This window comes from Leopardus geoffroyi, chromosome C3, assembly GCF_018350155.1.
Source record: "Leopardus geoffroyi isolate Oge1 chromosome C3, O.geoffroyi_Oge1_pat1.0, whole genome shotgun sequence".
NCBI lineage: Eukaryota > Metazoa > Chordata > Mammalia > Carnivora > Felidae > Leopardus > Leopardus geoffroyi.
This window is the reverse complement of record NC_059338.1, coordinates 152,879,191-152,906,022: the sequence shown is the minus strand read 5'-3', so window position 1 is coordinate 152,906,022 and position 26,832 is coordinate 152,879,191. Positions and strand designations below refer to the sequence as shown.

Below are 26,832 nucleotides of genomic sequence, written 5' to 3'. Positions count from 1 at the left end.
AAAGCATAAGCAACAAAATTAAAAACAGATAAACTGGACTCCATCAAAATAAAAAACTTTTACACATCAAAGGACGCAGGGCAACCCATAAAATGGGAGAAAATACTTGCAAATCATGTATTTGGTAAGGAATTGATACATATACATAAAGAACTTCAACAATTCAACAACAAAAAGTCAAATGACCCAACTAAAAAACGGGCAGAGAACTTAAATGCACATCTCTTCAAAGAAAATATATAAATAGCCAAGAAGCACATGAAAAGCCATTCAACATTACCAGTCATAAGGGAAATGCAAATGAAAACCACAATGCTACCGCGTCACATTTTGAAGGCGATTATCAAAAACAGAAAATATCAAGTACTGGCAAAGAGAAGGAGTAACTGGAACCCTTATGCATTGCTGGTGGGAATACAAAACAGTTGCAGCTGCTGTGGAAAACCGTATGACAAAAAATTAAACAGAGAATTACAATATGATCCAGAAATTCCAAAAAAAATGAAAGCAGGGACTCCAACAGATATTGGCATACCCATTTCCCGGCAGCATTAATCACAATAGTCAAAAAGTAGTGGTTTTGGGGTGGAGGTGGGGAAGAGAGGTAGCTATGGCTATGAAAAGGTAGCAGAAAGGCTCCTTATGGTGAGCCTGTTCAGTACCTTGCCCGTGGTGGTGCATACACAAACGTATACATGATAAAACTGCCTAGAATGAAATACACACATGCAAAGGTGTGCACCTAAAACTGGTGAAATGTGAATAAGGTTGGTAGATTTATCAATGTCAATATCCTGGTTGTGTTTATTTGTACTAGTTATAAAAGAGGTCATCACTAGTTATAAAAGTAGAAAGTGGGTAAGGAACAAATAGAACTTCTCTGTATTATTTCCCCACACTGCATGTGAATCCACAATTGGTTTAAAGGTTCCAAAAACGAAACACGCAATCCATTTTAGAATTATAGTTTTTGAACTAAGGAAGAAAATCAAGTGAAGTCAATCAATACCTTCCTCCATGGATTTGGTAAAGTTACACATGAGTGAAGACAATCCCTTCAGACACCCTGCCAGAACAGGCAGTTTGGGCTCTCTTAGTGCTGATGTCATCTAGAAGGAGAGTTTTAAAAAAAGATACCATTAAAAGAGAAAAACACAATCAAATCTATGGGATCAGAATAGCATAAAGTTTGTCATACCTGGATCTTAAGTTCACCCAGAAAAGCCCGGAACAGGTTTTCCGAATTATTTATCATCTCACTAGGATGAACTTCCCCTAATACTCCTAGGAGCTCATATACTTTTTCTAAAACTAAAAAATAAATTTTAGATAAATGAAGACCTAAAATTACATTTACATAAATTAAACAAAAATGTGTGAATAACAAAAGGAGAAGACATTTAGTTCAAAAGTAATTTTACAATAAGACATATAAAAATAGTTTTATGTACTGGAACCTTCCCTGATAAATTTTATGCCAAGCTACTATTATAAGTCACATTTGACACGTGTTGTGAGTTTTCTATTTTAAAGAAATTATTTCATGGAGTGCCTAGCTGGCTCAGTCAATACATGACTCTTAACCTCAGGGTCTGACTGAAGTGTGACTCTTAACCTCAGGGTCATGAGTTGAAGCCCCATATCGGGTGTGGAATCTACTTAAAGAAGAAATCATTTTGTAAAGATTAAACTTTTTTATAAGCAGAAGTCTTCACATGTTTCTGTTTGCTTTCATTTGGGTTTGTTTTCAACAAAAAGGATTCACCTGTGAAACATATAAGTGCTTTCGTTGAGAAATCCTAGTTTTTACATTGATTTTTTTAACATCAATTTGTCAAAATACTTAAAAATAACATTTAAATGCACCTCACCTGTATCCTGTATTTTTGTTTTCGATGCAAGTTCTCCATAGAATTTGCTAAATAACTCTCCAATTCCAAATTCATCCATGAGTCTCGAACTTCTTAAAGTCCGAAGTAACTAAAATGATACAAATCAGCATTGTCTAAACAGGAAAATAATGACAAAGCTTCCTGTACTGCACTGTTTCTACACAACAAAGCTCCAAAGTCACGTGCCTCTAGGGGACTTCCTCGGCCTCTCAGGACACCTATGTAGCCTGATTATTTAAGAAGAGGTGGGTGGTAGAAGAACACCAGGATTACAAAGGGGAAGAGGGTGTAGACTTTATTTTACCTTCCCGAGAAACCAATACTATGGTTAGAACCATTCTCTCTGAGGCACTTAAGGGAAGGACTAACAAGACCCAAATTCTAAAATAGAGATGCAAAACAAGAGATGCATCTGAGAGAGGAACAGGTGAGAGTAAGCCCCAAGAAGCACTTAAATACAACGTATAGACCCATTTTCAAGGTAAGGTTTAGGAAAGAACTCAGAACGACAAATGATGCAAATTCCAGCAACTTTTTGTAACATTAAGTTTTAAGAGGCAGGGTGATGAGAGTTAACACAGGAGCAGTAAATTCCTTGCTTACTTGTCCTCTTAATTCCCCTCACAACCCAGTCCTTCCTCTACTTTCCAGAAGAGTCTGAGAGCAAAAGGCGAAGGAATTACCAGGTGACAGTTGGAAAATCTTGTCCATGCATCAATGTGACCAAAGCCTAGCCTCCAACATCTCTCACCCAAACACAATTTAAAACTCCAATTTTCTGCTTTTTAAGTTATATGTATAATACAAAACATACATGCCTAGAAATAATAAAATTACCTTAATGAGAAGATCCAGGGCTGGGATTCTACATTTAGCAGCTTTATCTTTTGTGTAAACACTGGTACAAGTATTCTAGGTTTTAAAAAGAGACGTACCAAAGTCATCAATAAGATTCTATTTCTTAGAAAACCTCACAAGAGCTAAAACTACACTTCTGAGAGGAGCAATACCAACATGACATACTATAATTTAGCATTCAGTTATTTAAAATATATTAGAGTATATAAACATATAGACTAAAAATTACTGAAGAGGGCGCCTGGCTGGCTCAGTCGGTTAAGCGTCCGACTTCAGCTCAGGTCATGATCCCACAGTCTGTGAGTTCGAGCCCCATGTCGGGTTCTGTGTTGATGGCTCAGAGCCTGGAGCCTGCTTCAGATTGTGTCTCCCTCTCTCTCTGCCCCTCCCCTGCTCATGCTCTCTCTCTGTCTCAAAAATAAATAAAAATATTAAAAAAATTTTTTTTTAATTACTGAAGGTATTTATGCAGTATGCAATGGTAATGATGTCAACAATCACAAAAACACAAAGTAAATGAACACCTCAGCAAGATCAAAAACAAAAAAAAAGTTACACTTTCTTGCACACCTCCCATTGCACTTGTCGTATGTCAAGAAAGCAAGCATGAAAAATTTAGAAAGGTAACTAAAGCAATCCAGAGAAGAATGGTTGAGACTCCATAGGAGGACAGCTCAGTCTCACAAAACCAGCAGGCACTCTGGACAGAGGCCTGCTGGCTCCAAGTTTTGGGTGAGTTTCTCAACTTCTAAGTCTCATTTGTAAGCTAGAGTGATTAAAAATACCTACCTCATAGAGTTTTGGTAAAATTAAGTAAGACGAACTGTACATTAAAGAACTCTGTAAACTACGAAGCACACTACAAACGTTGGTTATTCCTATACCGAGGTAATTTTTTTAAAACACAGTGACTCTTAAACAACACAGGCTTGAACTGTGTAGTGTGTAGGTCCATTTATACCCAGATTTTCTTTGATAGAGTATAGTACTGTAAATGTATTTTCTCTTATAATTTTTTCAGTAATATTTTTTCTCTTTATTACTCAATTATAAGAATATAACATACAAAATTTGTGTTAATCAACTATTTATGTTTATCAGTAAAGCTTCCAGTCAACAGTACGCTAGCTAGCGGTAGTTAAGTTTTGGGGGAGTCAAAAGTCAAACACATGGATTTTCAACTGCATGCAGGAGGATGGGGGAGGGGTCAATGCCCGGAAGCCCCCAGGTTCATGGGTCAACTGTGTTAGGATTCTAAACCAGCAAGACTAGAAATCAAAAGAGAATAAAATTAAAACCTATTAAAAAAAAAAAAAGACTGATGATTATTACTTTATATATTAGACTCAACTATAATTAATAAAATAACTTCTTATAAATTACCCCCAGATTGAATACTTCAAATCTTAGAATATCCAAGAACTAAAGGCAATTCGGGACCAACTAAAATCAACTTACCTTGGCACTTGTTGAAAGTGCAAACAAGTCTGAGAAAGAAAATTAACAACTTAATTTATGATTACTAGCTCCACAGTAAATCACTAGGAAACTTGAGGAAGGCAGGTTGGAAGAAAATCGGAGGCAAAAAGCAAACTTTTCAGACTATGGCCAAAGGGAACACATGAACTACATGAAATATGAATCTTACCCAGAGGGAAAATTCTTTAAAATTGTTTTTAAAGTGTTTTGAAATCTACCCACAATTCAAAAAACCAAATTTATTATGTATGACTTTTTATAAAAGACATTATTTACCTTATATGCCACAAATCAAAGTAGTTTTTGATTAGGGTCTTAGCTTATTAAATCTAAAAAGAATAACCTGCTTCATTTCTAACACAATCATGCACAATAAGTAAATTCCTCGACGAGAAAGGCAAGAATAAAATACAAACTCAAGTTTAACTTACACCATAAATTACAATCAATATTGACATATGTTTTTTCTCCTTACCTTAATATCAAGAGAATAAGGTGTGATCTTCTGGCCAATTTTTTCTAAGAAAACACATAAAAATTTTAGGACTTCTTCTCTACAATCACGAAACTGTAAAAAATATAGTAAATATGGGTAAGAAGAAGAGTCACTCCAACATTTAGGAATGCACACGAAAAGGAAAATAAAGATCTTCAACTTACTTCATCAATGCTAAGTGATTTCCGAACAAATACAAGCAAACCGAAATCTTTGGAAAAAACTAAGGAAGTCTGTAATGCTGGACAAAAAAAAAACAAGTAAGGTAAGAGAGTTGCCAAAAAGCACTCCATAAACCCACCCTAAATGGGTTGCATATTTCTCAATTCAGCCTTATAAACAATTAAACACTAACTTAAGGATGCTGTATTTAAATAAAGAAAACAGGAAATTCTAGATGATATTCCATTGAGATGACGCAGGCAGAATAATGGCTCCAAAGATACTTGAGCCCTAATCCCAATGTCACACCTGTGACTACGCTAACTTTACATGGCCAAAGGAAATTAAGGTTGCAAATGGAATTAAAGTTGCTCATCGCTGACTTTAAAGAGGGGAAATTATCCTGGATTATCCGTAGGCCCAATATTATCACATGGGCCCTTAACAGTGGAGGAGAGAGAAAGAAGAGTGTTGGAAAGAGGGGGGCAGGAGAGAAGAGAGATTTCAAGCACAGGGGTTCCTGGAGCCATGGTTGCTGGCTTTGAAGATGGAAGCCATGATCCAAGAAATGTGGGTGGTTTCTACAAGCAGGGAACACCAGGAAGGAAAAAGGGACCTTAGCCCTGCAATTGCAAGAACAGAATTGTGCCAACCTGAATTAAAAAGGAAATGAATTCCACATGACCCTGCCCGATGCCTGGGTTTTAATTTGGTGAACCCATGTTAGGCTTCCAACTACAGAATTGTAAGATTAACAAACCTAAACCACTAAGCTTGTAGTATTTGTTACCGCAACAAGAGAAAACTAATACACTCCCCTATAGTCTCTCACGTGAAAGAACACATACTAAATATTCAGAATAAACTTGGAACGGCTTTATCAACAAGTTAACTAAAGGAAGGACAAAGGAATTCTAACTTAGAAACGCTGAGACTAGAAAACATTTACAGGTTAGTTTTTAAAATTTACTTTCACGCTGATAATACACCCTTGGCAATAGATAGGTATTAGATAGCATCGTAAGTTTTCAAGCAATGATATATTTTTAAAGTGCTGAAAAGAAGCACTTTTACTACAAAGGAACAAAAAGTTCTCACTCAGAGATTGCTCACAAAGATGTGACTTTTCGGTTACATTTCTGCAATGCTTCTCAAAAGTAGGAACCTTCCTTCTGAGGTTTCAAACCTGAGGGTATGAGAAAGGTACTGGAGGGTTTAGGCGCGTTTAAGGTGAAGGAAAATACTTTCCTTCGGTTCTCTCTGCCCACTTTGCAGAGTAAGGATTGCTAAACTTAAGGCATTTTCACCAACTTTACTTTTAAAACATCTTTCCTAACAACAACAGAAAAAGCCGCATGACAAGTCACTTTTTTTCCACAAAAATTTCCACAGAAATTCCGACAATCCAGAATCAAAAGGCTGGACTTCAAAATACCGCTAGATGCACCCACGGCGGGAGAAACGCTAGGCTGTCGGGCTCCAGCAACCCCAAACGCGCACGCGCGTCTGCGCCCCCCTCGGCACGGCCGGGACAGTACCCACCCAGCACTGAGGGGCCGGAGCTCAGCACGCACTCCTGCCCCAGGCCCCGGATCAGCTGGTAACTGGCCATCGCGGCGCTGCAGCGGTCCCCGGCAGACAAGGACTTCTGCAGCTGCAGCAGGGAGCCCTGCATACCTAACCCGGAGTCAGCCATGATGCCCAAGCCCGGCACAGCGCGTGCGCAACCTCTGCCGGGATCCCGAGATGCCACGGGGCTCGGAGGCGGGGCTCAGGGGCTCGGGGCTGGGGTTTCCGGGGCAGGGGCGGGGCTCGCGGTGACTGGGCTCTTGCGGGAGACCTTGAATGGAGACTTCTCTGGAAGAAGAGCCGCTTAGATGTGAATTAAGATATTAGAAGGCCAACGAATGTGTTACACACAATACACTTAGGACGCTTACATAGAAGCCTAGGGAGAAACAGGAATTCAACAATTTGGCCTCGAAATAAATGGGGCGGAATGTTGGTGACTTGGGGTCAATCAAAGGCAGGAAAAAGAAAAAACAAGCTAGAGGCTTGGGTCAAGATCGACAAAGTTGTCCCCTGATAAAGAGTGAAAAATGCATGTGTAATGTCTTTAAAAATAAAGTGCCTAACGGATACAGTAAAACATTCTTAGCCAACACTACAGTGTAGAAAAACCCCTCCGTAAACCTGGTCTGGCCGCACACCCCAGTTTTCCCGCGAAAACGCCGTCTCGTAGGGGGTCAGACCACCTAAACGGAGGGGGCGGCACCGAGCGAGCCTTGAGTCTGTTGCCGTGAGGCGCCGAGGGAGGCTGCTCAATCTCCCCTGTAGGTGCGCAGTGGCGTCTCCCGGAGGCGGGGCCATACATGAGTGCCTCTGTGATTGGTGGCGCACCGCCGAGGGCGTGGACGACAGTGCCGCTGGCGCGAAATCTAGGCCCAGCCCCCGCGGTTTCGGGACACTAGCCTCCGGGTGCATCTGGGACCCCTGCGCGCCTCGAAGGTGGCCGGGCTTCCCCAGCAGCAGCTAGAGGGCGGGGGCGGTGCGGCGCGGTGTCCAGCGCGGTTGTCTGTGCGGTGGGGAAGGGGAAAACCGGAGGCGGACGCGGCGTGAACCTCCCTTTTCGTTGCGCAGGTACCCCGAGCACTATGTCGTCTCCGGCGTCCACCCCGAGCCGCCGCGGCAGCCGGCGCGGGCGAATCACTCCCGCGCAGACGCGTAAGTCCCTTCCCGTGGGTCGGGCTCGCCGCATTACCCTGGCCTCTCTTTTGGCCTTTTCCCGCCACCCTGGTCTGTGCGCAGGGCCCCGCGGGTTTCAGTTTCGGAGCGGTGTCTAAGTCTTGGCATGGAGTAAGATGGGCGGACTGCGAGCCCTTTGCCCGGTGTTCTGCCAGTTCTAGTGTGCAGGCACTTTGTGAGGCAGGCAGCGCTGGGCCTTCATTTCCACCCTTGCCAAGCTGTTTTTTATTTGTAAATATGTCCATGCCCATTTGTCTCCTTTTTGTTTGGTTTGTTGCTTGTTCCCAAAAGATTTGATGGAACTCGAGGAAGACCAAACGTGAGAATTCATGGCCATCTTTTCTGTTTTGTATGTCACAAGCTCGAAGTGAGGATGCCAGGTCATCACCGTATCAGAGACGTAGAGGCGAAGATTCTACCTCTACAGGAGAGCTGCAGCCTATGCCGACCTCGCCTGGAGCTGACCTGCAGAGCCCTGCCGCTCAGGACACGTTATTTTCCAGCCCTGCTCAGATACATTCTTCAAGTGTGTTTCTGGCGTTCTAAGTTATACTGTGGTTAAAATATGATGATGCTTCTGCTGGTCAGATGTGCTGGTTTGTTAGCGGGTGGTTAATGTAACTGTATGTTCAGCAAGAGTACAAGATAGTAGGTGTTAGGGCTTGGTGAGCAGAGAAAGAAAGTTTTGGTGCTTTTTTACTAGAAGGTTTAATAGTCCTGGGATCTTCATCACTTCAGGTTGCAAGGAACGTTATTTGCTATTGTGTTTAGATGACTTAGATCAACCAGTAACATGCTCTAGTTTTTGATTTGATAGGCTACCAAAATTTTATTGTACATTGTCAAACTTTGTTTTTGTAGCAATCCCCCTTGACTTTGACGTTAGTTCACCACTGACATATGGCACTCCCAGCTCTCGGGTAGAGGGAACCCCAAGGAGTGCTATTAGAGGCACGCCTGTGAGGCAGAGGCCTGACCTGGGGTCTGCTCGGAAAGGCCTGCAGGTGGATTTGCAGTCCGATGTGGTGAGTACACAGTACGGTTTTCTGATAGAGGTTTTGGGGGACATGGGATGGGTAATTCCCCATTAACATTGTTCTGTCGTGTTTTTGTGTATAGCCAGCAACAGAAGATATAGTGGCGAGTGAGCAGTCTCTAGGCCAAAAGCTTGTGATTTGGGGAACAGATGTAAATGTAGCAACATGCAAAGAAAATTTTCAGGTAAGCTGTACTTTAATATGGCTCTGAAAGTGCTGGGAGAAAGAGTTTATGAACTATAAGTAGTCATAACACTTGGCTGTATAAGAATACATATGCCTCCAAATAGTGATGGGCTCATAATTTTTTGCATTTTGAGTAGTTGCTTATTCCTAAATGCATCAGATCTCATGTTTTTCTCTCTACATCAAGAGGTTCCTTCAGCGTTTTATTGACCCTCTGGCTAAAGAAGAAGAAAATATTGGCATAGATATTACGGAACCTCTGTACATGCAGCGACTTGGAGAGGTAATCAAATAGTCTTATAAGTTCAAATTATGTATTTTAAAACAGTTAGCAGAACATAACTTGTCTTCTTTTCTAGATTAATGTCATTGGGGAGCCATTTTTAAATGTAAACTGTGAACACATAAAATCATTTGACAAAAATCTATACAGACAGCTCATCTGCTACCCACAGGTAAGAATTTGATTTTGACCTTGATGAACTACAGTAAACATCCAGAATATCTAGAGGATTTTTTTTTTTTTTTCAATTTTTTTTTTCAACGTTTATTTATTTTTGGGACAGAGAGAGACAGAGCATGAACGGGGGAGGGGCAGAGAGAGAGGGAGACACAGAATCGGAAACAGGCTCCAGGCTCTGAGCCATCAGCCCAGAGCCCGACGCGGGGCTCGAACTCACGGGCCGCGAGATCGTGACCTGGCTGAAGTCGGACGCTTAACCGACTGCGCCACCCAGGCGCCCCTATCTAGAGGATTTTTTAATAGCTGAATTTCATGGGTCTCCAAAATGGGCTTCCAGAGCACAAAAACTTAAGAAAATCATGTTTCTTCTCCTTTAAGATGAACATTTTTCTCATACTTTTACCTTTCCAAAATAGGGATATGTATTATTGTTAGTGGCATGTCATAGTTTAATTGGCAATATTTAACAGTATATAAAATAGTGGTGAATCTTAAAATTGATAGCTCCTTGGGTTGGATGAAATAAATGATCTTAAGTGAAAATATTTTATAAATAAATGCATTACGTATTTGTGCCATCTGTAACAGATTATGTTAACTTTTTTTTAAGCTTTAGGTCAGATTTTATTGAAATATCAGCTATGTTGATTTTTTCTTTTTAACGTTTATTTATTATTGAGAGAGCACGAGCATGAGGGGTGGAAAGGGGGGGCGACACAGAATCCAAAGCAGGCTCCGAGCCATCAGCACAGAGCCTGATGCAGGGCTCAACTCATAAACCGCGAGATCATGACCTGAGCCAAAGTTGAACGCTTAACCAGCTGAGCTGCCCAGGCGCCCCTGAGCTATATGGATTATGATTGTAGGTTTGGGGCAAGCTGACTTGGTTTTATATCTTGATCTTGCTACATAATAGCTGTGTGACTTTGGTCAAGTTCTCTAGCCTCTCAGAGGCTGATTTTTCACCTGTAAAATGGAAAACAAATGTTAACAAATTTGCGGTAATTATGATTTATTTATTCTGGTATCATTATGGGGAAAAAAATAAGACACAAAAGTTTAAAATCCTTTTGTTACTAATTAAAAGCCTAAGACGAGGCAGTACATTGTGAAGATTTCATATGCGTGGTCACACTTAACCCAAATGAGAATATGCAAAGGTGAGATAGCTCAGTCTCAATGTACCCAAGGTTTTGTAAAATGCATGTTATGATTATATACAGGTGATATTTTTGGATTATGCTGTGTGTTTGTTTTTATATTGCCAATATGAAATGGTCTATTTTTTTGTATTTAATTCTAAGATGGAAATATAAACATACCTTTGTTTCTGTGTATTTTTTTCTATGTATTATAGGAAGTTATCCCAACCTTTGACATGGCTGTCAATGAGATCTTCTTTGACCGTTACCCTGACTCAATCTTAGAACATCAGATTCAAGTAAGACCATTCAACGCACTGAAGACAAAAAATATGAGAAACCTGAATCCAGAAGGTAATGTTTTTAATAAGAAAATACATAAACAAAATCTTATTTCACTATCAAGGAACTTTAAAAGAGTTGGTGTATGTGATAGTGATGATAATGGATTATAAATTGACTATATGGCAAATTCATTTACCTTATACACCTTTGAACCCACTGTACCTTTTTTTAACTTAACTGAAATTACATAAAAAATGTTATAACTCTTGACAACTGTCTATCTTAAGAACTTGCCCAAATATAATACTTTCACAGTTACTAAGTAAGCACTTTTTTCAAAATCACTGTAGAAAACAAATGCAAAATATGATCCCTGCCTTGGAGCTTAAGGAAGAAATCTAGTTCGGAAAGTAATAAAAGAAAAATGTAGAACAGGAGATCAGTGCAGGAGATGTCTCAGCTGAGGGAGGGCAGGAGTTCTAGGCCCAGGTGGAAAGAGTTCATGTTGAGAGAGAAATTTGGGTTACAGTAAGGATTTGGAAAGCAAGCATGAAGGAATCACGATACAGCACAAAGGGGGATGTAGGCAGAAGTGAACCAGAGCTGAGCATGAATAGCAAATGCTGGCTGAAGCAGGGAGTTAATGTTTGTGTGAGGGCTGGAAAGCCTGGGTCCTGAAGAACTTGGAATTCCAATTTAATACAGATTTTTACTCCAAAGTCAATAGGGAGCCATTGATACTTTTTCAGGAGAAAGCAAGAAGGCTTTTGCACTCTTGAGAAGTTTATGGTGGGTCGGTCTGGTGTGCAAGGTATGTTGAAATTCAGTTAGGAGATGTTAACAGTAGCCCCAGTGTGGAACAGCAGGGTCCTAAGCTGGACAGTGGCCATAGGAGTGAAAATACAGGACAAATAGAGTATTTGCCATGTGTGAAAATTGAGGTGTCTAAAGTATGGAGAATGAGTAAATACCCCTGTAGGTGAACATGCAAAAGACACAAATATCGGTAAAAGAAAATACAACGGCCAATAAGCAAGCAAGTGTTGGAGTTCACTATTGATTAAAGGAATATGTATACATATATGTGTGTATCATGAAATTGGTTCCTGACCTCACTGCTGTGAACGGCCATTCAGTGGTGACGCAGAAGGAAGTAGGAGACTGTTTGAGTAAGAGTGCTACAGTTAAGTTTCCAGAGGCAGAGCGCTGGTACATGAAGAATTCGGGGTAAGATAGAAGATTATCACAGTTTTGGAGGAAGAGGAATTGCCAGATACTCAACTAATTTCAAAAGTGTTCTAACTTCTACGTTTATTTGTGTAACTAGTTACAGAGGTTACTTGTTAAGGTAAAAGGATTGGTGGGGAGACAAGAAAGGAAGATTTGTAAGTAGGTGGAAGGGAGGACTGGGCCAAGTGCGAAAGACCTCATGAATCCTCAGTAAGTACTGGAAGGCTAAAACAACCTACACGGCCAGCAGTGGCTGACTATAGGCTGAGTTCTATTGACTACAGATAACAGTGTAACTCATTTGGAACCACCAGTGGGAATTAGTTGGGTAAAAGTTTTGCCAGGGAAGGCCCAAATTGTAGAGGAACCAGGAACAAGAGTGAAAAATATTCTGTATAAGAGCTTTCTTGTATAAATGGCAGTAAAGATTGCCTAAGTTTTATAGTGCTTATTACTGCAACGTACTGTTCTTATTAATCTTGATGTATGCAGGCTGTTAATCTTCAACAACTTCATAAGGTAGGTGCCATCCTCACTGCCATGTGTAGATAGGCACAGAGTGGCTAAGGATATCCTCAAGGTCACACAGGTTCTCAGTCCTGATCATCTGGCTCCAGGGCCCATGCTTTTCACGTAAAATGACACAGCGGGTCTTCTACAGATACAGTGAGTGAGGTGGGGGGCCGTGGCACAAAGGAGGCAAAAGTGTAAACCTTCTAATCCAAAACCGGAAGGTGGAGCAGAACAAGAGGCAGACGAGCAGGGACGTGGTAGAGGCCTGTTGGAGACGGGGCCCTGGGACATAGGGCCAGAGGTCCATCAGAGCAGAGAAGAAGGAAGACAACACAGGAAGGGCATCCCAAGCCAGACTTGAGGGTACCCAGTGAAACATTTGTGCCCTGGCCACAGCACCTGTCTGCGACCCCAGCCATCCCCAGCTACCTCTGCATCTCACGGTAGCATTCTCCTGGGCTTCACAGCATGCCCAGACCTGCCCTGGCAGGCGTATAGCTCAGGGAAGACCACGTCTGGCTGGGCTGTGGACAGTGGCTGATGGACAAGCTGATCTCTCTCCCCAACCCCTTGCAGACATCGACCAGCTCATCGCCATCAGTGGCATGGTAATCAGGACATCCCAGCTGATTCCAGAGATGCAAGAAGCTTTCTTCCAGTGCCAAGTGTGCGCCCACACAACCCGGGTGGAGATTGACCGTGGTCGCATCGCTGAGCCCTCCGTCTGTGAGCGTTGCCACACCACCCACAGCATGGCACTGATCCATAATCGCTCTGTGTTCTCCGACAAGCAGATGGTGTGTGCTTTCTTGGGGCCCTGGGAGGCCCCTTTGGCATGTTTGTTCTACATCTCTGGATCCTCAAAAAGCCAAATTTAACACGTCCGTTAGTAAGGCTCTAAAACCTGGCTTCCTACATGGAATCCAGCTATTTCATTCCTTCTTTGACACTAGATTTTGTTACAGGGTTTTGGGCTGGGTACTTGAAACTTAAGCCTTCAGCTTTGGGATGGCAGTGTTCCAAGATCAGTAAAAACCGAGCTTGTGGCTGGCTCGGTCAGTAGAGCATGTGACTCTTGATCTCAGTGTTGTAAGTTTGAGCCCCACGTTGGGTGTACACGTTACTTAAAAAATCTTTTTTAAAAGATTGGTGAACATTATTTGGTTTGATTTTGTCATTTTTTGGCTGTGCCAGTGGTACAGAATGAATTGACAGGTTTTCTAAAGTTTTTCTCACAGATTTTATTATAAAGGAAGTTTGGCCTTTTGCCTCTCTAATCCTAGACATTTTAAGGTGAAGTTATTAAGATGACTTACAAATAAGTAGGAAAAGGCAAAATAATTTATTTGCTACGATTATGATGGTGTAAAGGCACACACAGGGTCAAGGACTGTTTTTTTGTTGTTGTTACAATATTTAAACAACTTTTAAAAATTTAAGTAGAGAATGTGTTCAAAATACTACAAAAGGTAATTTCCTGTATGGGGAGTCAGTGAGAAAAATATTAGCAAATGTGAAAAAGTGTTCAACTTTTTACTAACCAAAGAATTGAAAATTAAGATAGAAATGTTTAATGTTGGTGAATATTGGTAAATTTTTATCTAATATAGGCAAATATACCTCAACTCAATGCCAGCGTGGTGCTGAGTTGGAGATAAAAATTTGGCAACCCTGCTCCCTAGGTGCTTTAGTATAGTATTTTAGAATGCTTTAAAGATTCCCAAACTGACTTGAAATAAAACCTTTAATGTCTTAGAGTAGCCTCTAAACTATGTGGCCCCACATCACAACACACCCTGTGTACCCACAGACCTCAATGACAGCGTCTCAACCATTTCCTTATACAACCCTTTCCTTCCTCAGCCAAGCATAAGTTTGCCTCAGGACCTTTGCAGTGAATGTTCTTACCATTCAGAACACGTGGCTTCCTGTCTAACATCCTTACATCTCTGCCTAGAGGTTGCTTGATCTGAGAAAGGCCTTCCCTAGCCTTGCTTTACAAAAAGCATCTCTTCACCCCCACCACCTGTGCTCCTTACTCTGTATTTTCTTCTGTCTGTTGGATTTGTCACTGTCAGATGTTACGTACTCACTTGTGTGTTTGTGTATTGTCTGTCCTCCACTCTGAGGGAGGGAACTTCATTCACTGCAGTCTCCAGTACCTAGAACCAGGGTCCAGCACGTGGCAGGTACTCAGCCAATACCTCTTAGATGAGTAAATAGGCAAGTATTTGTGACTAGGAGAGATGCATAGAAGTGCTTAACCATGAATCTGAAAAGTGTACTTCTCCACCTAGGAAATCTATTAGAAGTAATTTCTCAAAACATAACTAGAAATATAGGCAGACATTTAAACCAAGAAACGTCGACTACAACCTTGAAATGGCAAAAAAAAAAAAAAAAAAAAAAAAGTGACAAGTCACCAGACACTTCCCCCAACTAGGGTAATGTGTAAATAAACAATATCCTTCCAAAAATGTGATCGTGTCACATGAAAAGCTTTTAAGAAAATGTTAGCTATCTGGAGATAAAAGCAAAGAATGGTGTTTTAAAAACAAACACGGTAAACATCAAAAGTAGTTATCTCTAAGTAAGACTGGCAGTTTTGTGCAAATTATGCTTGACATTTGTTGAGATTTCGGTTTCCACTGCTCTTTCAGATCAAACTTCAAGAGTCTCCTGAAGATATGCCTGCAGGGCAGACGCCTCACACTGTCATCCTTTTTGCTCACAATGATCTTGTTGACAAGGTTCAGCCTGGAGACAGAGTGAACGTTACAGGTAAGAACGTAAATTGTATTAATGAGAGAAGTCTGTCTTGTTTTTTTTTGTTTTTGTTTTTTTGACACTTTTTAGTCCTCTGGCTTGGTCCTGCCTTCAGGAGTCATTCGAGTCTTGAGGAAATTAGTCCTGCTTTAATCACCTTTCTACCTAGCAGGATAGAACCTTTCCAGTCATCGTCGTTGCAGTTGCTTGCTTTTGACATCTCTGTGTTCCAGAGCTGTGAGTGTATTTTGACTTGATGGTGTTGGTATCTTGAGAAAACGGCTCAGACAAGGCTGGTGTTGCTAAGATTGAAATCATACGAGCAGCTCCGGGAAGCAGCACTCACCAACTCTGGAATTTTAAGTAATTTGCTACTTATTTCCCAAATGCACAGCCAAGGGTTAACACTCACCTGTCATAGAGAAGAATGGGTCCGAGCACTTTGCTTCCACGCACGAGTCACGTGATATTTTTGGAGGGAGTGGACACTGAGGCTTGCAGATCACTGTAGCTGAGGTTCTCATTTGTGGCACAGGGCTCCTCCCCTCTTCTGGCCACGAGAGTGCTATGTCGCTGCGCCACGCACACAACACATGCCAGTTTTTCTCTGCTTCCGAGCAGCATGAGCACCTGGTTTCTCAAAGGGGGTGTGTTTGGACAGCAAGCACAGTTCTTCATTGAGGGCAGTGAGGGGACTAAGTCCAGGGAGTGGCCGTGGCTCCCGGGGCAGCCTCTTGGTTGTGTTCAGTGAGTTAGGACTTCTCATCCCGTGTCTCCCGGTATGAAGCCCAGCATTGTCCCTGGCAACCTGATAACAATGTGGACGACTAGTTCTGCCCCTACTGCTTTGAAATCTTTGGTAAAGTATTTAGTCTGCTATTTTAATTTCCTCAACCTCTAAGTGGAATTAATGTGATGATACAGGTGAGCGTACTGGGGGGGGGGGGGGGAGGTGCTGTGGAAAGCACCATATGAATGTAAAGGAAGTATTGTTTGTGCTGTTCTAAGGCAGTGAATCCCTGCAAGCACCAGTAGAGATAACTAGACCACTTTAATTAGCAATAATCGCGCCTCGGATAAACCTCATTGGCTACGATACTGCCACTGCGCACAGCTTAACTAGACCACTTTAAATCATCATCCATCCCTAATCTGGCTTGCCTGAAGAAGGGTGTGTAGTCTCAGAATACTGCATTGAAATTGGTTTTTACGTCTTGAAAAAGAATTACGTGACCTGCTAATAAACAGAAGGACCAGCAGTCTATGGAGGCTTGTCGTGAAGGCTGTTGGTAGAGGGCACAGACGCTTGCTCCTCAAGCAGCAGGAAAGTGGATTGTCCCGGAGTCCAAGCCTCCTAGCTTGAAAGTCAAGAAACATAAACAGACCTATCAGGTTGGGAAACACTTCTTTTTTTTTTTTTTATACGTTTATTTATTTTTGATAGAGACAGAGCACAAGTGAGGGAGGGGCAGAGAGAGGGAGTCGCAGAATCCGAAGCAGGTTCCAGGCTCTGAGCTGTCAGCACAGAGCCTGACACGGGGCTCAAACTCACAAACCATGAGATCATGACCTGAGCTGTAGTTGGATGCTTAACCAACTGAGCCACCCAGGCACCCCGGGAAACACTTCTTAAAGAACAAATGAGTTGGTATGTTTGAAGCGCTGATTGTTCATTTACCTCTAATGTTCTTAAATTATATTTAAGAAGCACACTGGGGCATGGCCATTCACCTAGAAACACTTTTATTTTTCCTTTATCATATCTTCACCTTTGACTCCGTAGGCTGTCATGTCTAAGTAATTTTTGAGTAATTTGTAAAAGAGCTTTTAGGATTTCCTTTCTTTCCAAATTTTTGGTACAGGATTTTAGGACTTTGTTCTAAATAATAGTACTTTGTCAAATAATTATTAAGCAGATTCAGTACACTAAGCTTAAGAGAAATGAAAATAACTATTTCAGAATACTATTTACAGAACACAGCCGTCAGCCAGCATTGTGTTAAAAGCAAAATAATTTCATTTAATCTCAGGATGATTGTATGCAGTGGTTATGCTCAGGTAGGTGCTCAAGGTCATAGAGCTAACAGTCGCAGATGAACACATTTTTCGGTCTGCTTTTTTCAAAAACCTGTGTTCTTCCCAACTTGCCTTGCCCCCTTCAGTGGGGAGCTTTGTAGCAAAGGCCTGAGCCCTTGATTCTAGGAGGGCCGCGAAGGCAGTGTGCGTGGAGGCTCACTTCCCCTGCCAGCCGTCAGATCTCTGCGGTGCTCCCTGTTGTCCATGCTGGTTTATGAGCCATTGAGGAGAAGATAAAAGCAGGTGTCTTGGTTGTGTCCTCAGGCATCTATCGAGCTGTTCCTATTCGAGTCAACTCACGTGTGAGTAACGTGAAGTCTGTCTACAAAACCCACATTGACGTCATTCACTATCGGAAAACTGATGCAAAACGTCTACATGGCCTTGATGAAGAGGCAGAGCAGAAACTGTTTTCCGAGAAGCGTGTGGAGTTGCTTAGGGAACTTTCCAGAAAACCAGACATTTATGAGAGACTTGCTTCAGCCTTGGCTCCAAGCATTTATGAACACGAAGATATAAAGAAGGTAACAATGGATTTTTAACTTTGATCAGGATTTGTAGTTCTTTGAGATCAAAAGGTATAAACATCCCCCCTGCCCTCCAGCCCATAAAGGATAAGAGTTGTTGCCTGTTCCACAGAGCAGGTGCTCGCAGTCTGATTTAGTTATTGGTCGACAAGAATCACAGCATCATTGTCCATTTCCTCATGTCTATGTTGAACTTGGATGTGTCTCAACATAACCAGATGGGGTCAGAATAGGGATTTGCATGGCCACTATTCTGGCACAGTGGTGTGTGCTTCTATACAAATTGGTTAGTGATCATTTAAAGCACTGTTGTGTCGTTTCCACCTTCCTTTAATTTCTTAATTGTAATTTTTGTATTCACAGAGTAAGAAAATCCCACTAACGCTTATACTGGATCTCAGTTAGTATGTAGTAAGTGAATGTTTAACATGTTTGTTTAGGGAATCTTGCTTCAGCTCTTTGGTGGAACAAGAAAGGATTTTAGTCACACAGGCAGAGGCAAATTTCGTGCTGAGATCAACATCCTGCTGTGTGGTGACCCTGGTACCAGCAAGTCTCAGCTGCTGCAGTATGTGTACAATCTGGTCCCCAGGGGCCAGTACACGTCTGGGAAAGGCTCCAGTGCAGTTGGCCTCACCGCATACGTGATGAAGGACCCTGAGACGAGGCAGCTTGTCTTGCAGACTGGTGCCCTTGTTCTGAGTGACAATGGTATCTGCTGTATTGATGAGTTTGACAAGATGAATGAAAGTACGAGATCAGTACTACACGAAGTCATGGAACAGCAGACTCTTTCCATTGCAAAGGTGAGGCCCGTTCTGCATGCTTAACGTGGGTACACTTAGAAATCTAGAACTTTGGGAAACTCGTGAACACTTTCCAGTACTTTTCCTGCTAGGTGTCAGCTAAATGCTTTTGAAAAAGTATTTTCCGCAAGATCATCTTTTGTTTGCTGTACTGGCTCACTAATGTGTGGAATTCGTAGAACTTGAGTTTGTCCAAAATGTCCTGCAAGGGGTTTAGTTTGTGACAAAAATGCAGTTACGGCTTGCATTTATCTAAAACTCTGTTTTTGGCGTGAATCTGAGGATGGGATTGTCCCAGGTGGATCTGCTGACGTCACCCTTACAAGGTGCTGTTGCATGGCTGTTGGTGACAGTGGATACATGGCAGAGGGCGTGCCGGCAGAAGATCGCTCACACTGTCCCTGCCAGCGTTAGGGTGAAGCTTCTAACTGCACTGTTTCCTCTGACAGGCTGGGATTATTTGCCAGCTCAATGCACGCACGTCTATCCTGGCAGCAGCAAATCCTATTGAGTCTCAATGGAACCCTAAAAAAACTACCATTGAAAATATCCAGCTGCCTCACACATTATTATCAAGGTATGAGAACATAAGAGATGTTCTTACTTTGCTCATTTGTAGAATTTTCAGGGTGAGAGAAAATAATAGGGGCGCCTGGGTGGCTCAGTCGGTGAAGCGTCCAACTCTTGATTTCAGTTCAGGTCATGATCCCAGGGTCGTGGGATCGAGCCCCACATTGGGCTCTGCACTGAGCATGGAGCCTGCTGAGGATTCTCTTTCCTGTCCCTCTGCCCCTCTCCCCACCTGTGTGTATACTCTCTCTCTAAATAAATAACAATAATAATAGTAATAGTAATAATAATAATAATAGCATTCAGCAGCTACTAGTATCAAATTCTTCATTCTAATGCAAAGTTTTCTAATATGGTTGGTCAGGGTTTTCGTGGCAAGGACTGTGCTTCTCTACTCAGCTGTGAGTGGCATCTTAACATTGAAACTGTTGGGACATTTCACCTTGACGTCACTCAAGATACCTGTCCATCAGTCACTGCTCATCTCAGTCTTAAAGCCACTATAGAATATTAAGTACAGGGAATGGCTTCACATGACAGATAAGGTTCTGAAAAATTAAATTTGTGAAAGTGGAGTTCTGTGGTCCATGCTTTTTCTCAACCCCATAACTACAAGTATTGATGTATTTCATAAATGGATTTTGAGATTTTAATTACTCAACTTTTTTTTTTTTTTTTTTTAAATTTTTTTTTTTTTTCAACGTTTTATTTTTATTTTTGGGACAGAGAGAGACAGAGCATGAACGGGGGAGGGGCAGAGAGAGAGGTAGACACAGAGTCGGAAACAGACTCCAGGCTCCGAGCCATCAGCCCAGAGCCTGACGCGGGGCTCGAACTCCCGGACCGCGAGATCGTGACCTGGCTGAAGTCGGACGCTTAACCGACTGCGCCACCCAGGCGCCCCTTTTTTTTTTAAGTTTATTTATTTATTTGGGGGAAGGGTACAAGAGGAGAGAAAATCCCAAGCAAGCCCTGTACTGTCAGTGCAGAGCCCGATGTGGGGCTTGAACCCACAAATTGTGAGATAATGACCTCAGCCAAAATCAGGAGGCGGACACTTAACCGACTGAGCCACCCAGGTGCCCCTAGACTTTTTTTTCTAACCAAAGTTGTTTTGTTCTGTTTGTTTGTTTTGCATTTTCCTTTAAATCTTCCAGTCTTCCAAATTACCATAACATTTCCCTTGGAGGAATTGTACTTCTTTGACTCGGCTATTTGGTGACAAGCCTTTTCCTGGGCGGAGCTAAGGGCCGGAAGAACAGGCACCTGCTGGGGCCAGAACAGGGAGAAGGGGTTGAACTGAAGGCTCACCGGACCACGGGACAGCAGACCCTTAATTGTCCCTTGGCAACCCTGACTACATGTGCACACGCTCTGCGTGTCTACGTGGCTCAGGAGCAAATTTAAATTTGTGGGTACGTTGGTGTCCCGAGCAGGAAAACAGGTTTTTTCCACAATATTTTCTCAGGTTTGATTTGATCTTCCTCATGCTGGACCCTCAGGACGAAGCATACGACAGGCGTCTGGCTCACCATCTTGTGTCTCTGTACTACCAGAGTGAGGAACAAGTGGAAGAGGAGTTCATGGACATGGCGGTGCTGAAGGACTACATCGCTTACGCCCACGGCGCGGTCGTGCCTCGGCTGAGCCAGGAAGCCAGCCAGGCTCTCATCGAGGTAACACAGGTCCCTGTTAAAGCCCTGAAAATGTGTCTGTTGAGCTGGTAGCCGGTTGCATCAATGGAATTGACTGGTCATCCCCTTTAAAACAGTAATTTACTGGGGCGCCTGGGTGGCGCAGTCGGTTGGGCGTCCGACTTCAGCCAGGTCACGATCTCACGGTCTGTGAGTTCGAGCCCCGCGTCGGGCTCTGGGCTCATGGCTCAGAGCCTGGAGCCTGTTTCCGATTCTGTGTCTCCCTCTCTCTCTGCCCCTCCCCTGTTCATGCTCTGTCTCTCTCTGTCCCAAAAATAAATAAACATTGAAAAAAAAAAAAAATTTTTAAAACAGTAATTTAGTTAATGACATACTATTTTCTATAACTCATTTTTTCTCCTGTGTTGCAAAATTAACTTTTCTAAAGGTAAAAGGGGGGAAAGGATTCATTCGTATATGTTGTAAAACCTTTCTGTAATTAAATACTTGTAAGCACAGTGAATTTAAGATCAGAATACCTGATTTGAAGTACAAGAGATACTGCTTACTAACTTTGTAACTCTGGAGAAGTCATCTAATTTTTCTGAGCTTCCATTTGCTTGTTTCTAAAACATAAAATGAATTGCAAGTATCTGATGTTCACTTTTCAGTGTCCTTTCACATGTATACAATGCATAATGATAGATAAGTTATTTATGATATTAGGAAGGTTCCTCGTGCTGATGGGCTGTATATCCTAAACCCCCGAAAAATGCTTCAATGAAAGTTATAAGTGATGCATAATTTTCCATTTGTATCATATACTTGAGGGTTGCTCAAAAAGAAATAAAATTATGTCATAAAAATGTGAGTTTAATACAACTCACCTTTGTAACATCCCAGTAGTCTGTCCGCCTTGCTCATTAAATGAACCCTCAGCAGGGGCGTAAATCAGAGACGGTGCCTTGAGCATCTTTTTCAGACAGGCACCCCGATTAGTCCTCTGCTGTAATTGTGGCCTGCGCTTTACCCCCAGTCCACTGTGTCCCCCGAGTGCCAACCCTTAGGCACCCCACTGCCCGCTCCCATTCTTCACAGCTACGTCAGATACCACCTTCTTGCTGAGCTAGCTTCAAGGGCCATGGCTAGATCTGACTTTAATTCCCCTCGGTGCTGCACCTGGCAGCTGGTAGTTTATTTAACAGAATATTAACTGTTCAAAGTTCAACCACGAAAGGAAGGTTATTGTTAAAAGGAGTTTTGGGGTTTTTTTTCCTGTCTACACTAGGCTTATGTAGACATGAGAAAGATTGGCAGCAGCCGAGGAATGGTTTCCGCATACCCTCGACAGCTGGAATCGTTAATTCGGTTAGCAGAAGCCCATGCTAAAGTACGATTTTCAAACAAAGTTGAAGCAATTGATGTTGAAGAAGCAAAGCGCCTCCATCGGGAAGCTCTAAAGCAGTCTGCCACCGACCCCCGGACGGGCATTGTGGACATCTCCATTCTAACTACAGGTCTGTGTGCACTGAGCGTACACGTAGTTAGTATTTCACACTTGAGCTAACAAATCGCTTGAAGCAGCAGGGGTTCTTAACCTTTTTCAGATCGGGTCCTCTTTGAGAATATGTTAGAAATTGTGAGAAAAATATACGCTAACTTCCGAGAAAAAAATGCACTAGCACATGTGTATGCACACAGTGTTGTATCTAATTTCACAGGGATTCTGTTCTGTAGGCACCTGTGTTAGCCCATTTTAAAGCAGTAATTCGTTTCTTAATGAGCACTGCTTGCCTTTCAGATTATATGGACTGTGTTTTAGTGGAAACTAGCGGCTACTCACTTATAGAAAATTGGAAACAACAGAGAATTCAGAACTCACAATGTTGAATATATTTTGGCATTCACCCAACTGTCCCCTAACCTTTTTGTGGCAATACTACTAAAATACTTATGGAAATTTGAAATATTTCACTTCCCTGTAGCAGAAATATTTTCATTAATTTCTTTTAAATCAGGAATGAGTGCCACCTCTCGTAAACGGAAAGAAGAATTAGCTGAAGCATTGAAAAGACTTATTTTATCTAAGGGCAAAACACCAGCTCTAAAATATCAGCAACTTTTTGAAGATATCCGTGGACAATCTGACATAGTAAGTGTTTAATTTTTTGCTTAATAGAGTTTTTCTTTTTTTTTCTTTAATACTGCTTTTAGGGTTTTTTTTTTTTAACTTTTTTTCTTAAATGTAGATATGATATTTTAAAAAGTAAAATCATCCATAAACCCATCAAGAAATAATCATAAAATTTATGCCTATTCCATCGTTTACTTAACCAGTTGTCGGACACTTAGGATGTTTGCAGTGTTTTGCTATTGTTAACAATAGCAAAGACTGTTAACAGTCTTGCATCTTAATTTAACGATGAAATGCTCAGGTTCCCTGTTGTAAGTAGAGTTGAGTTGTCCAGTGAAAAGAACTCCAGGGTCCAGGTCCAGCCCTTTGCCTGCTTTCATCATGCTTCTTCACTTGTGTATCTTCAGTTACATTGGCACCACAGGGGCAGAGTCGAGTAATTTCTACATCATATGGGCAGATGTCAAGCCTGTGTGTTGCCATCTGGCCCTCTACGGGAAATAGTTGCCCGTCCTGAGTTAGAACCTAAGGAATGTAGGGGCACCTGGGTGGCTCAGTTGGTTAAGCATCGGACTCTCGGTTTTGGCTCAGGTCATGATCTCATGGTTCGTGGAGCCTGCTTGGGATTCTCTCCCTCTCTCTCTGCCCCTTCCCTGCTCACTCTGTCTCTCAAAAAGTAAAATTTTTTTAAAAATTTAAAAAAAAGAAAAAAGAACCTAAGGAATGTATACAGCCATCAGAAAGGAAAGAGACTAGTATTTCTTCAACATTGAAATCATTGTAGGGGTTCCTGGCGGCTCAATCAGATAAGCGTCCAACTTTTGATTCAGGTCATGATCTCAGGGCTCAAGAGTTCAAGCCCCGCGTAAAGCTCTATGCTGACAGTTTAGAGCCTGGAGCCCGCTTTGGATTCTGTGTCTCCCTCTCTGCCCCTCCCCACTCAATCTCTCCCTCTCTTTCAAAAATAAACATTTAAGGGGCACCTGGGTGGCTCAGTCGGTTGAGCGTCCGACTTCGGCTCAGGTCATGATCTCATGGCTTGTGAGTTCAAGCCCCACGTCGGGCTCTGTGCTGACAGCTCAGAGCCTGGAGCCTGCTTCGGATTCTGTGTCTCCCTCTCTCTCTGCTCCTAACCCACTCGCATTCTGTCTTTGTCTCCCTCAAAAATAAATAAACATTAAAAATAAATAGATAAATGAATGAATAAATAAAAGACATTAAAAAAAATTGAAATCATTGTATCTCTACAGGTAAGGAGTACTTGACACGTAAAATAATTGTTTTCATCTCTTCCCCAAAGGCGATTACCAAAGATATGTTTGAAGAAGCCCTGCGTGCCTTGGCTGATGACGACTTCTTGACAGTAACTGGCAAAACCGTCCGCTTGCTCTGAAGCTCTCCGGGACAGCGCTGTTTGTGGCTTGTCTGCACTTGGTCGTTGCACTTGCTTGCATATGTGTACAGCATAGGGGCCAGTCAGCTGCCACTGCTGCCGTCAGTGGAAATAGATTTCTTAAAGTCATCTTTTTGGCTCCATAAAAATTTTCTAACCTGGATTCAGTTTTCATAGTGAAGTGTGTTTTCGCTTGTTTAACATTATAAGTAAAATTTCTGTGCCAATTGACAAACGTACAGTAAAAGTTATTGTAAGTGCCATTATTATAGCACCAGGATTTTTAATCTGTATTTATATATATCACAGGATGTCAGTGCTGGATTTCCTAAGGGAGTCAGGGAATATGCTTGAGGTTTTTGCAATATGAGATAAAACTTAGCCAGGGCATATCATTCAGTGTAAGGTAATGAAGGACCAGAGCCTTTCTCCCTGTTAAAACTCTCAAGTGTCATTCCTTCCAGAGGGGCTTGTTCTCATGGCTCCCATAAGACAAAAAAAAAAATAAGATGGTTGGAAATGGTTAGGTTCTACGTTTATTTCTACTTTATCCTAATCTGTAAACTTTTTCCTAAATAAATGATTGAGTAAGTAATACTGGGTTACCTGGTATAATTTTTCATCAAGAAAAAAAGCTTTAATAAACACTCTATTCATGGAAATTCATGATAGTGCTTTAGAAGTCATAAAAGAAATTCCTATGATATAAGTTCTGTTGTGTTTAAAATTTATTTCAATCCTCACAGGCATTCTTACAAAACCACCATAAGCTGAAGTCTTAAATGGAAATAGGATTATAATAAATAATCCATGAAAAACCTAAATTGTTGTATGAGTAGGTCTTTTTATAATGTAGGATCAACATTCATTAATACAGAATGCAAAGAAAATGATAGGTCCAAATGAATGGCTAAATAGCATTAAAATGTTAACCTTGGAATGATATTTAGAGGCCTTTTTTTTTTTTTTTTTTTTTGCAGGGTCTACAAATAATCTTATTGAAACTAAACAACACAACAGGCTTCTTAGAGTGGGGGCCACCCTTCTCAAGCCATTTCCCACACTCTTAAAAGCACAGAGCTTGCACAGTTAGGGATTAAAAAAAATCATTTAGAAGTAGAAATTAGACTCTGCCCCAACGTCATGGACTAGACTATTTACAAACTTTCACCTTTTAAGTATTCTTTTATGGTTGATCTCTCCCTTCTGTCCCTACCCAGGGGCTCCAGTACCTTCCCTTGACCGATCTTGAAGGGATGGGTATACTTAGGGGAAGGGGTGGTGGGCTCCTTACAGCTTTTGGCACCAGCCCTTGGGGAGAGGGGGGACAGGGCTCCGGGGGAAAGATTTCGTTGCAGTGGGGAGGAATCAGCCCAACCCTGGGTGGAGGGAGAATTCTACACCAGTCCCATCTTCTACAAACAGCTGGCCAACTGCCCATCCATCTGGGAGTGGGAACAGATGAGCAGGTAGGCAGGAAGAATCAGGCTCGCCCCGGCCCCAACCTCTGTCCAACACAGGAGTCGTCAAGGTAGCAAACACGGCGGTAAGGGAAATGAGGGCAGGAGGTTCCCACCTGAATACAATTCCCACAGCCCAGGGGCTGGAGGAAGGCAGATCTTGCTTGTAAAGTGCAGTAGCCCCGTCTCTCCTGCTTGCTCGCTTTCTGTCTCTCAAAGTAAATAAACTTTAAAAATAAATAAATAATAAGCATGAACACTATTACCTAATCTACAAATGTTTAAATTTCATCAGTTGTCACAATCATGTTTTTCGGAGTAAAAGTAAAAAATACCTATTTCTGTTACAGGTTCATGAGTTGTATTTCCTTTTAATGTCTCATCTCCTTCAGTCTGGAGTATTCCTTGGTTATTTCTCTTTTCAAAACCTTGACATTTTTAAAGAGTACAAACCAGTTCTTTTTAAAATGCCCCTCAATTTGTGTTTGTTTGACGTCTTTGTGATTAGATTCTGGGTATCCATTTCTGGCAGGAACCCCAGAAGGGGCGTAGTGACCTCAGTGCATCGTATCAGGAGGGTCGTAGGCCTGATCCTTTACTGATGGTTAGCCTTGATCACTTGAATAAAGTGGTGTCTGCCAGGTTTCTTCATTGTAAATTACTATGTTTTTTTCCCCTAGTAATTCTAAGTATCCTGTGGGGAGATAATCTGGGGTATCTAAGTGTTGTTTCCTATCAAATGTTAGTAAGCTGCGCACATGATCCCATTTACCCTTTAATACTGGAATTGATCTTTTTAAAACCAATCACATTACTGTGCCATACAAATTGGCATCTCATTTCTTTTTTTTTTTTTTTTTTTAATTTTTTTTTAACCTTTATTTTTATTTTTGAGACAGAGACAGAGCATGAACAGGGGAGGGTCAGAGAGAGAGGGAGACACAGAATCTGAAACAGGCTCCAGGCTCTGAGCCATCA

General features: G+C 41.9%; 2 protein-coding genes and 1 pseudogene across 6 annotated transcripts in view; 1 reads left to right on the top strand and 2 right to left on the bottom strand.

Moving 5' to 3' along the window:
* The window catches only part of PRKDC (protein kinase, DNA-activated, catalytic subunit), a 213,285-nt gene extending 206,653 nt beyond the window's left edge, over positions 1-6,632 (bottom strand). Inside the window, exons 1-7 of one of the 3 annotated variants that reach the window (XM_045455381.1) lie at positions 6,430-6,632; positions 4,890-4,966; positions 4,705-4,797; positions 2,730-2,804; positions 1,872-1,980; positions 1,199-1,311; positions 1,010-1,109 (exon numbers count right to left, since the gene is read on the bottom strand). In XM_045455381.1, the coding sequence (XP_045311337.1) occupies positions 1,010-1,109; positions 1,199-1,311; positions 1,872-1,980; positions 2,730-2,804; positions 4,705-4,797; positions 4,890-4,966; positions 6,430-6,583 (721 nt within the window). In that variant the 5' untranslated portion in view covers positions 6,584-6,632. Of the gene's footprint in view, positions 1-1,009; positions 1,110-1,198; positions 1,312-1,871; positions 1,981-2,729; positions 2,807-4,704; positions 4,798-4,889; positions 4,967-6,429 lie in introns of those variants that run through there. The other 2 variants (XM_045455382.1, XM_045455383.1) reach the window with 2 other exon arrangements.
* Positions 6,633-6,743: 111 nt separating this feature from the next.
* MCM4 (minichromosome maintenance complex component 4) lies at positions 6,744-24,985 on the top strand. 3 transcript variants are annotated; one of them, XM_045455378.1, is made up of 17 exons: positions 6,744-6,766; positions 7,528-7,611; positions 7,994-8,158; positions 8,494-8,657; positions 8,752-8,853; positions 9,043-9,138; positions 9,215-9,310; positions 10,676-10,814; positions 13,065-13,285; positions 15,149-15,269; positions 17,595-17,854; positions 18,298-18,663; positions 19,113-19,240; positions 20,702-20,909; positions 22,156-22,384; positions 22,886-23,019; positions 24,302-24,985. In XM_045455378.1, the coding sequence occupies exons 2-17, from the start codon at positions 7,542-7,544 to the stop codon at positions 24,392-24,394; spliced, it is 2,592 nt and encodes an 863-aa protein (XP_045311334.1). In that variant the 5' UTR covers positions 6,744-6,766; positions 7,528-7,541; the 3' UTR covers positions 24,395-24,985. The 3 variants fall into 3 exon arrangements, with proteins under 3 accessions (XP_045311334.1, XP_045311335.1, XP_045311336.1); XM_045455379.1 differs by lacking the exon at positions 6,744-6,766 and adding an exon at positions 7,275-7,365; XM_045455380.1 differs by lacking the exon at positions 6,744-6,766 and adding an exon at positions 7,318-7,395.
* LOC123587146 lies at positions 16,222-16,370 on the bottom strand (annotated as a pseudogene).
* Positions 24,986-26,832: the final 1,847 nt, after the last annotated feature.

Bases quoted from the DNA above. Each gene is read 5' to 3' on its own strand.
- MCM4 (XM_045455378.1), top strand. From the start codon at position 7,542: ATGTCGTCTCCGGCGTCCACCCCGAGCCGCCGCGGCAGCCGGCGCGGG. The intron at 8,159-8,493 runs GTGTGTTTCTGG...TTGTTTTTGTAG, and splicing joins TGCTCAGATACATTCTTCAA to CAATCCCCCTTGACTTTGAC. The intron at 18,664-19,112 runs GTGAGGCCCGTT...TTCCTCTGACAG, and splicing joins AGACTCTTTCCATTGCAAAG to GCTGGGATTATTTGCCAGCT.